The sequence below is a fragment of the Balaenoptera borealis genome (assembly GCF_965194805.1).
Source record: "Balaenoptera borealis genome assembly, chromosome: 5".
Lineage (NCBI taxonomy): Eukaryota > Metazoa > Chordata > Mammalia > Artiodactyla > Balaenopteridae > Balaenoptera > Balaenoptera borealis.
The window spans coordinates 123,144,500-123,156,023 of NC_138862.1; the positions used below are offsets into that span (position 1 = coordinate 123,144,500).

At 45.7% G+C, this 11,524-nt stretch overlaps 1 protein-coding gene across 1 annotated transcript; it reads left to right on the plus strand.

The window, feature by feature from the left end:
• Positions 1–1,978: 1,978 nt before the first annotated feature.
• Positions 1,979–10,289, plus strand: PAQR9 (progestin and adipoQ receptor family member 9). Its single transcript, XM_082392911.1, has one exon. It carries the CDS (start codon positions 2,132–2,134, stop codon positions 3,263–3,265), a length of 1,134 nt encoding a protein of 377 aa, XP_082249037.1. The 5' UTR covers positions 1,979–2,131; the 3' UTR covers positions 3,266–10,289.
• Positions 10,290–11,524: the final 1,235 nt, after the last annotated feature.

Here is an 11,524-nt window from a genome sequence, read left to right on the forward strand (position 1 = left end):
TTTTGAAAGAGAAGGCGGAAACTTCTAAAGGGACTGTTTCTACTACCTTTAAGTAATTCTAGACATTTACAATACTGAATGATTTCTTAGTTATAAATAATTCTTATCCATAACTTAAGTCCTCTGAGCCACCATTAAGTATATCTTCCTTGACGTACCTACAGGATTTGTTATAGTGATGAAGGTGGCCTTTCACTTATAAAATGAAAATGAAAGGCTTTCCTCAAATCAGACTATCCTTCCCTACTAGTTTCTTTTGAGCAAATCAGGTTGTTGGATGTTCTGCTTTAAGTACACGAGATCCAGAAGCAGCTTGCTGGGTTCAAATCCCCCTTCTGCCAATTGGGCATATTATTCACCGTTGTGGTGCTTCCACTTCCTTACCTGCAAAATGGGAAAAATAATAATACCTAAAAAATGTTTAAACTGTAAAGCACTTAGAACAGTGCCTGGTTTCTTAAAGATTAGCCCTTGTTGCCATGACACTATACAGCAGGTCAGTGATGCAAGTCAGACTCAGTCACACCCCCAAGGCATCACTAAGAGAAACTTCCGTGAAATGATAAACATTTTACAGGAGGCAGGTTTTTTAGCCCCTCTTTTCACAAGGCTTACGGGCATATTTTCACAGCGCAGTGCATCTCAACTGTTTTCCATTCTTCAGTCTTCCTTTCTTCTGGGCTCCAGCCACCAAACTTAGCCTGCCAGGTACTTCTGCTAAATTATGCATAAGCTTTTTCCAAGCCACCCCTCCGAGTCTCTACGAATTCGTCTCCGTTCTCTTTTCATTTCGGGCTAGAACGCACCTCCTCCCTGAAGTCCTCCGTCATCAACGCCCCCCACTTATGATCAGCCTTTTACTCAGGCGCAGCCCTGCTTGGGAACCCCTTCTTAATAAATTCCTCAGATCGTTACAGGCTTTCTGAATCATCTGGTCTTCACCTGAAATTTTTCATTAAAACGTGGAGTTTTGAGCAGCCCGCTCTGAGTTGTAGGACTTTGGGCTCCAAACAAAATTCCTAGTTAAAGACACAAGAACAGGAGCACGGGTGAGCTGCGGCCCCCGAGGCGTGGTGAGAGCGACCACAGGCCAGTTTAGAGGACCGTTCGTTTGGACCGGACAAGGACGAAAGGAGGTTAGTGACGCACCTGAATAAGTCCGCTAGACGAAAGGAGACAAACTAATGCTTGATATGGTGCTGAAGAGTGAGGACCGCGCGCGCGGGCGCGCGCACACGCACGGAGAGAGAGAGGAGCAGTCCCAGGTATCTGACAATGACACGCCCCGATCCAGACATGGCCTCAAAGGCCCCCGATTTCCGGAGCGCCCCCGCCCCCTCCGGAGATTACTGTCAGCGCATCCCTCCGCCCTGCCCCGGCTCCGGCGCGCAGGCTGCGCTCCTCTCCCCTCCCCCCGCGGCCGCAGCTCCCCGCCCCCAGCGAAAGCGGCTCTCCAGTGTCCTGTCGAACGCCCGCGTGGCTGTCGGGTTTCGAATCCCCGCGCCGACCCTAGCTCTCGGCGCGGGCTGCCGAGTCGCGGGAGCAGCCTTTGGTCCCCCGCATCAATCATTAACGGGCCAGCTCGGGCTTCTGCGACCCGAGGGAGGGGGGGATGGTACGGAACTCGAGCCCAGGGACAACTCTATCCCCCGAGGCCGCCGCGAAACACTAGCTAGAGAGGCCCCCGCCCTCCCCCAGTGCGCCCGTCCCTCCCTCCCTCCAGCGCCTCAGCTCCCACATCCCCTCCTCCCGCGCCGGGGGCGGCTGCTGCTGCGCCCGCACCGCGCGATGCCCAGTCACCGCAGCAGCGCCGCCGTCAGTCGCGCCGCCACCGCCGCTGCAGCAGCGCGGGCGGCCGAGAGCCGGTAGCAGGGAGCCTGGCGAAGGGGCCGCCGAGACCCGTGCGCTCCTACCGGTCGCTACGCGGCTGCGAAATCGATGACTATTTTTATTTACTTATTTATTTATTTTTTAGGAACGGCTGCTCCGACGCTCAGGTCTTCTCCGGAACCTGCAGCGACGCCCCCGGCGCGTGCACAAAGGCTCCGACGGCAGCCGGCGGGGACTGGCGAGCGCGCCGGAGCCGGCGCCAGAGGTCGCCTGTGCGCGCCCTAGCCAAGCCCCGGGCACCATGCCGCGGCGCCTGCAGCCCCGGAGCGCGGGCACAAAGGGCCCGCCCGGCACGACCGCGGCGGCTTCGGAGGCCGCCTCGCGCCCGCACCCCTCACTCTCCGGAGACCCTCCGGCCTCCGCCAAGCCGCTGCTGCGCTGGGACGAGGTGCCCGACGACTTTGTGGAGTGCTTCATCCTGTCGGGCTACCGGCGGCTACCGTGCACGGCGCAGGAGTGCCTAGCCTCGGTGCTGAAGCCTACCAACGAGACGCTCAACTTCTGGACGCACTTCATCCCACTGCTGCTGTTCCTGAGCAAGTTCTGCCGCCTGTTCTTCCTGAGCGGCCGCGACGTGCCCTTCCACCATCCGTGGCTGCTGCCGCTGTGGTGCTACGCTTCGGGCGTGCTGCTGACCTTCGCCATGAGCTGCACGGCGCACGTGTTCAGCTGCCTGTCGCTGCGCCTGCGCGCAGCCTTCTTCTACCTGGACTACGCGTCCATCAGCTACTACGGCTTTGGCAGCACTGTGGCCTACTACTACTACCTGCTGCCCGGCCTGAGCTTGTTGGACGCCAGGGTGATGACCCCGTACGTGCAGCAGCGCCTGGGCTGGCACGTGGACTGCACGGGCCTCATTGCCGCCTACCGCGCGCTCGTGCTGCCCGTGGCCTTCCTGCTGGCCGTGGCCTGCACCGTGGCCTGCTGCAAGAGCCGCACCGACTGGTGCTCTTATCCGTTCGCGCTGCGCACCTTCGTCTTCGTCATGCCCCTGAGCATGGCCTGCCCCATCATGCTCGAGAGCTGGCTCTTCGACCTGCGGGGCGAGAACCCCACGCTCTTCGTGCACTTCTACCGCCGCTACTTCTGGCTGGTGGTGGCCGCCTTCTTCAACGTGAGCAAGATCCCCGAGCGCATCCAGCCGGGCCTCTTCGACATCATCGGCCACAGCCACCAGCTCTTTCACATCTTCACTTTCCTCAGCATCTACGACCAGGTGTACTACGTGGAGGAGGGCCTGCGCCAGTTCCTCAAGGCGCCGCCGGACGCGCCCACCTTCTCGGGCACCGTGGGCTACATGTTGTTGCTGGTTGTCTGCCTGGGGCTGGTCATCAAGAAGTTCCTCAGCAACACCGAATTCTGCAGTAAAAAGTGAGCCTCCGCCTTGGAGGAGACTGCCGGCTCGCCCACCTGTTTGTTTGAAGTTTCTGTTGTTGGTTTGTTTTCAAGTTTTGTTGTGTTTCCTTCTTTGCTCGAGGAGGGTGCTGCAAAACCACAGGGAAAAAGTTCAGTGCGACAAGGGGGTCTCAGTGCACTTAGGGCTTTGGAAGAGGGAGGTGGGGCAAGCAGGAGGGAGAGGGCGGCTGGTTCTTGCCCCTGGAAAAAATGCAGGTGGTGTCTGTGACATCCAGGGATTCTTCTAAGGCAGCGAATAGAACCCCACATAAAACCCCAACCAGTTCAATCTTCTAGTTGTCTTTTCTGCCAGAGGTAATAACAAGCAGCCCTTGTGAGGTCAGGCATGCAGTAAAGGGTAAGTAGACAGAATCCCTGGGTACTTCCGTTTCGGTGTGAGGAATGCTTGGATTTGTCAAAGAATAGAGCTTTGTAGGAAAAGAGCACAGAGACACTAACCCAGGGCTTAACCTGCTAGAAAATGCATGGAATGTGAACACACGTTAATTATTTCAAAATGTTTCTTAGATGTTAGTTAAATAGTAATATATACAATGATTTTTCATAATTTATCAAAGCCTGTGATCTGCACTGAATTTTCTTTGTCACGTAGTTTTGAATCTTGCAGCTCTTCTGCATTGCATATACTTGAACTGGACATCAGGGCAAGCTGCTTGAGAGTTCTCAGCTACTTTTTTAAACAGTATTTTTTGAAGGCCTGTGTGTGTCATGATACAACTGTGAATTATTCTACCTTAGGGACTCTGGTTAAACTATTGGGAAGGAGCTAAGTGGTTTGTATAGGTCCCAGATTGCTATTTACTTTAATGTATTCCACAAAACCCATCCTATTTTTTGGTTTTGTTTTTAATCTTATTCTCTCTTTCTCTACTGATTCAAATTGCCACTGGAATAAATGTGCCTTTTGAAGCAATGCCCAAATGACTGGTCCTCAAACATAGTCTCTTGCATATGGAGAGCAGTAGGTGTAAGCTTTTCTTACTTTATTGCAAATCAAAGTTTAACATTCTACTCAGGAGGGAAGGAAGATGGTACGGGTTGTAAGTTTTTGGTAGGACCGGTAGTGGCTTCCTAGGACCTGCAGAGCATTTGGCTTCTCTTAAAAGGAGAAGAAATCAACCCACTAATGAGGCTGTGGTTCCTAATGCTGCCATCGGGGAAGGTGAAAGGACACTGTTCTAGACTGAGCCCATCTAGCCTTGCTTAAAATTAAAATCGTAGTATTTAGGAGTAAATATGGCAGTTGTAATATGAAAGTCAGGAGTATGTTACTTGAGTTATAGCTGAAAATTTTGAGTTAAATAAGATGACCTTTGCCTAGTTAAGCACTGAAGTCTCATTTGGATCCAGACTATGGAAATGAATGGCGGTCACCCTAAATCGTTGAAAAATTAGGGAAACACGCTCCTGAGATCCTATCTGACAACCACACTGGCCAGTGTTACTTAAGACATTTCTCATAAACGTTATCCTGGACTTGAGATGGCAAGTCTAGACTAACACAAACTACTGAGGTGGCTTATTTAAATACTTAAAACACTTCTTGACAAGTCCTTTGGGTGAAGAGCCAAATAAGTCATTGAATGGGGAAGTCTTGACTTCATGGTATAATTTAGATCAAGCACAGAAGGTAGATGAACACTTACCTCAGCACTGGTAGGCTGGTGCTCCTGCCAAGATTGCTCTTTTTGTTTATGCTTTTAATCACTACTGTACTTGTAATCAGAGAGGCTCAGCACAATTCCCTGGAGGAACCAGTATCCTTGTGTGTTAATTGCACACAGAAGTTAACTTTATATATGTCTATATTTAACTTAGGACCTCTTAATGAGATCGTAAATACACTTTGCACGTTTTGCTGATGGGTGTCAGTGTCTCATGTTTGGCAAAGTGCAAGGAGATTCCTGTTAGGTTACAGAGACTGAGAGTTGTGCCTGCCACGGATGTTAATCCTCAGCTGTAACTTAATTCAGTACATGTATTCAAGGACAATTGTGGAAATCAGGCTATTTCCACATGCAAACTCATTTGCATGTCATTGTTGTCTCTTCCAGAGCCCCCAGAAATGTTGGTTGGGAAGCTAGAAAAACAGGTTGAGGAGCATTTTGGATCTTCCTTGTAAAATAGAAGAAACTCTCTAGAGACAGACTTCTAAAAAAGGTTGATGAGTTTGAGAACAAGAAATAAAGCCTCTATTTGTCACTTTAAATTTTTGTTGGCCATCTTCCAGGTCCTCAAAGCAAATTCTCTTCTTGCCTTGTGTCTTTGTCCTTAAGCAGAGGCCACTTAAGGATAAAATTATACCCATATAATTTTCAAGTGATTATGATGCATGAGCCCAGTAAGATAACACACTTTTCCCCTGGAAGGTTTCAGCAGAGTGGGGACTGACTTTCCTTCCCTTTGTCTCTTCCCTCCTGCACTTTCCCTTTCCCATTCCATCTTCATTTTTATATACCACATACAGCACTGACAAAGGACATTCTAGTTGAAAACAGTGGTTTGGCTCTACCTCATGTTTCCAAATAGGTACCGTATGCACTACATAAGACCAGGGTTGATTTGTGAAGCTATATATGTTATTTGCTAAATGATACCGGATTTCGGTCAAGATAAATGATGATATTTGAGAATCAGCAAATATTTACTCAGTCTCCACATTTGCATGGAACTCTCCAGGTATATTACATATTTCAGGGGTAATATGACAATCAGAATAAAATCGCTTTTAAAATATTTTTTCACACTCTTCATTTTGCCACATCCTTTAAAATTCAGTTTATTGTGTTCAGCTGTTAGAAATGTAGGACAAATGATAAGAATGCACTCCCTTATCTCTGTACAACCTATTTCAGCAGTAGAATTTTGAAGCCCGTTATGTAATGCATTTTATTTTTACTTGTTAGTCATGATCTGGATGACATCTCAAGGAGCAACATCAGAGAGTCATGCCTGGGAAATGAGGGTGTTTGACTTCCATGCCTGTCACCCTGTGGGTTGGTCTCTGGAATTGACTCAGGCTGAGTTAGGTGTCTAAGGGGAGGTTCCTTTCTTCCCTGCCATTCTTGTATCTGCACCTTCAGGTGAAGAGGGTGACCTCCCAGAGAGAGGAAGTGAGTTCTTCGGTCATGTCATGACTGGCTTGTAAAAACAAACGTGATCTTTTCCCCTGGCCATACACTTTCTGTAAATAGACCAGGAAGAAAGTATGGGGCTTCAGAGCTGGCCAGAGTGGCCTTCCCATGTTTCCATTCATAAATCCTGCCTGTTAAGTGATCGCAGTCAAAAACCATTTCACTTAATTCATCATACTACTTCAGGGGAATCATTTTGAAGAATGCAAAATTTGAGGATAGAGGTGATTTTTATAACTTTTTCTGATTTGGTGCTGAATCTGAGAGCTAACAGCAATAACAAACAGGGATTTTAATCTTCAGATCTCTTCACAACTTGATTTAATCTGCACAAAGCTATAGTGGGAGACATACGGTAGGAGTTGTCTCCACTTCAAGGTTATACCGTTGGTCCAAGGTGGCAGAATTAGAACGTGGAGACGGTTGTGTGCGCAATTGTGAGTGTTACTAGTTCACATGGGTATGATGCCTGGCCAAGCACACGGACACTAATTGGATATCTATATATTTTCCCCCTTTAATTGATTACCTTATAATTGTAAAACAGCGAGGTTAGAGATGGCTATCCTTGAATTTAGGTTATAAAATTTTAAACAAAATGTTATCAGCTACTTAAGTACTTTTTATCATCTTGGATTGTTCTTCATCTGCTGAAGTCTGCCACTGCTGACTTCACTCTGAGTTGATTTTCACTTTCTTGTTCGTGTAATCCCTTTAGTGATCATTAGGAACCTTCTGCATGTAAGATGCTGGGCAAGGAACCAGCCATATTATTATAGCCATTACCCTTTTATCTGCTGGTGGAACAGAGGTAGGAGCACCAGAAAGGCCCTCTGGCCTGGGATCCAGCTCTGACCTTGGCCATAAGCACAATGTCCCAAGCCACTGAGTTTGGTTCTTTTCTCCTATTAGCCTAAGAGCAATGCATAGAATCTTATTTCAATTAACATGCTAATTTACCCACAATCGATTTCATTCCTTTTTTTTTTTTTTCTGTCTGCTCCTAGGCCTATGTGAATTTTCTTGGTGAAAATAACTAGAAAGTTTAATGCATAATCCAGGTGAAGGGAGAGCAGGCATATGTACAAAGAGTTGAAAAATTTATCATCACTGCTAATAAATAAAGATACTAATAACGATCACTTTTGGAAGTTTCATGGTTTTAAACCACTATGAAGCAAGATTCATCCAAAGTGCCTAAACCGTGATATCATTAAGTGTGCATTTCACAGATAGCATATTTAAGTTTTTAAAAATGTGAGCTTAAATGCTTATATCTCCAAAGATTAGCTGAGATTACCTAATGTTCTTTAGCCTTTTTCCTCTTTTCAGGTCATTGTGTTGTAACCTCTGAAACCTGTTTTAGAAAAAAATTAATCTGGAGAAAGCTACATAGAAAAAATATCAGATGCGAAAAAGATAGGAAGCAGGCATGGGAGAAGGGAGAACAAGGGGGATTAGATTCACACAGTTAGAATGGGACAAGTTGAACTACGGACAATTTTGCCTGAGTTTTACATTTTGTCCCTAGAAAAGCATGTGCACTCCCAGGGCATTAGTGCTCAGATAGGCAGGCGAGGAATTGTATTTGGCAGCCTGACCATATCCTGTAGCTTTTGACCTGAGCACAAGTACCTAGGTATATTTTGAGTAGCAGATGTACTCCTGGTTTACCGTCTTTAATTTGTCTCCATAAAATTAGGGCATAAGGCAAAAAAGCCTGAGGGGATAGCATCAGCCAATTGTAAATCACCTTTTGAATCATTTTCTTGAAGGATTGCCAATATTCTCTGACCTATATAGCCTGAGAAAAAGCGAACAAGTCTAGACAAACTGAAAAAGGCAGCAATCATTGGTGGAAGCCGAGTACTGCTGTACTCTGTTGTGATAGGCTGCATGTCTTCCTACTGAAGATTTTATTCCTTCAATATTATGGATAATTATTTCTTAATTGTGAAAGTGGGTGTCCACTCTTTTTTTTTTTTAAATAAATTTATTTATTTATTTATTTATTTTTGGCTGCGTTGGGGTCTTTGTTGCAGCACTCCGGATACTCTTTGTTGCGGTGCGCAGGCTTCTTATTGCAGTGGCTTCTCTTGTTGCGGAGCACGGGCTCTAGGCACGCGGGCTTCAGTAGTTGTGGCTCGCGGGCTCAGTAGTTGTGGCTCATAGGCTCTAGAGCGCAGGCTCAGTAGTTGTGGCACATGGGCTTAGTTGCTCCGCGGCACCGGACCAGGGCTCGAACCTGTGTCCCCTGCATTGGTAGGCGGATTCTTAACCACTGCACCACCAGGGAAGCCCCTGGTTGTCTACTCTTCTTGGTCACTATTCCAAAAGCCAACACAAATTTTTGTCGTTGTTAAAGGAAGGACAAATGTATTGCATTTCTGGTTTGCAGATTTCTAACCAGTTCGTGGGCTTCTTTTGTTTCCAAACAGCTTCTTCAGAGCCTGTGAGTGAGTTGCAGAATTAGTGTTTACGGATAGGTCAGAGGCCGAGAATGCTCATTTGGCTGTTAATTGTGGCAGGATGTAACTTTTGAAAGCTCTGAACACATACCTAGAGGCAGCAAAAATGCTCATTTATTGACTGTTTAACTCAGTGGAACACAGCTTTGCGTTTGAGCTTTTGAAAATGTTCTCCAGTGTATTGTGCTTCTAAATGTAACGCATGACCTTTAATACGTTTTGTTCTTGAACAGTCTCTGAAAGCTATTCCAACCATGGCATTTCTTGAATGTGCAGCATTATTCTCCAGCGTGTAAAAGTGGCTGGCCACCTTTCTCATGCCTTATACTCCACCTAAAATATGCAATAAGCACTCAAGCAGGAGTGGAGGGGTCTTCGGTTGGTTTTCCAGCCATGCTGTAGAGATGGCCCTGCTCCTCACAGCTCACCACAACATTGAGAAAGGACCCCGTGTAAATAACCCTTGTTTCCCGATGGAGTACAGGGGCACATTAATATCATTTCTCCTTTTAGGTCCATCTCTAGTTAGAAAGCATGATCTGTTTGTAACATGCTGGATGCAAAAACGAAAATTAATAGGCAAAATTTTTAGAGAAGAATTCTAACTTTATATTTTAAAAGTTTATAATAGCAATTTGTTTGTAAAAACCGGCCTTTGCACATAGATGAGAACCAGCGCTTTTTGGAAAGCCTCATCTTTGTCCTGGGAGTTTAATCACCTGGAGCTCTTACCCAAATGATAAAGACCTACAAGGTCTTGAAAAATGTAAATAGTGTATAGTTTAAAAAAGGATAAAACAATTTTTTTTAAAAGAAGAAAACAGGTCAGCTATGTTATAGGTGTGTCACAAGGCTAAATTTCAGTCTTTTTAAAATTCTATTTAGAAACATCATTAAATTCACTCTCCCAGCAAGGCTTAGCGCAGAAGGTCTCCTTTTCTACCAGGCTGGTCTTTTATGGAGGCTATGAGCAAAATTATCCCAGCTAAGCAACTGAGTACCAAGGCAATAAAGAAATGAGGCCCAGTTGAGTTTGATGAGGGTTCACTCACAGTGGATAACATAGCCAGTAAAATGTATAGCACTGGACACTCCGCTCCTAATTTCTCTGGAGCGGAAAGAAGAATAAAGCCTCATGCCATCAATCCAGAGACCAGGAAAAGGCTGTGTTTCAGGGCTGGGGGAGGCCGCTGTGGCCGCTGTCTTCTCTAAATAAAGCACGTGGTAGCTCTGAACTCTCTTCGTATCAGCCTTCTCCCAGACCGTGGCCATCACCCCTGAAGCCTTCACTTTCCAACTCAGCCTTGAAGACAAAAGGTTTCTAAAAGGATTCCATGCGTATTTAGGCCTTCTCAAACCATCTGCCTTAGGAGGTTCATCCATTTCTAAACTGAGGATTTAAATACAATGACTGTACTCAGATTTACAAGAATGTACAACCAGCAGGTCCCCTTTTGCAGTCAAGGGCATTAACTGAAGGGCCATACTCATTTTGTTCCTCACATCAGAGACAGAGGGAGGATTTAACAGTGACCAAATAGAGCCCTCCTTGTGTCAGTATTTTTGAAGTTCATTTAATGGTGATAATGGAGGAAGAAGGGAGTAAAGGAAAATGTAGGCATGAAAAAAAGAAACTAATAGTTTCTAGTTTTTCCACTGCTTGCTAAATTAATTCTTCTTAGGCTACCTTAACTCCAGTCACCACCTAGATCTTAAACAGCTGTGTTCAGCTAGCAGGCGAGGCTTTCTCAGGATGTGTGAGCAGGGACTACACTGTGGTTTCAAATCGTTGGTGTGTTCTGCCAGGAAAGGATTATTTAATCATAATCCCCTATTACCTGATAAATTAAGCAAAATAATCCATAGAAATAACGACCACTTGGTCAGTTCTGTGCATGTAGCTGAACAAAATTGTGACTCATTTCTGTTGTATCATGATTTGGGTTTTCTGAGACATTTGTTCCCTACGATCTTGAATATGAAAATCTGTATGAATAACTGTTCATTTTTTGCTGAAAAACAAATGTATGAAATAACAATAAATTATTTGTAAGCATCGTGTTTAGGACTGCATTTGTACACCTCTGTGCATGTCCAGAAGATATCCTTCAGCAAACAGATTATTCCTAAATTAATAGTATGTATGACACAGACATCAGCAGGCAGAAGGGAAGAATGTTAAGTTTGTCCTGAAGAAGCACCCTTAGTATATTACTTTTACAATTTTAGTTAAATAAAAAAGAAAATTCATGGGAATTCCCTGGAGGTCCAGTGGTTAGGACTCTGTGCTTTCACTACCAAGGGCCTGGGTTCAATCCCTGGTTGGGGACCTAAAATCCCACAAGCCGCTCAGCAAGGCATCCCCCCCAACAGAAAGAGAAAATTCATGACTTACTTTGAAACCATATCTTCTAAGAAAATACTCATATAACCCAGGTAATGAAGTTTTTCCTTACACCTCACTGTTTTTCAAGGGCACATGTGGTCCATGGACTTCTGTGCAAATACAGCCTGTTCCAGAACCCTGTGATCTGTGTAACTTTGCATCATCTCTGTCCTAAATAATACTAGCAAGGGAGATTCAACTTCAGTTCTTAAGCTCTGTGGTGACTGCTA

What these genes read in the sequence shown, in the direction of transcription:
- PAQR9 (XM_082392911.1), top strand. Translation starts at nt 2,132, where the DNA reads ATGCCGCGGCGCCTGCAGCCCCGGAGCGCGGGCACAAAGGGCCCGCCC.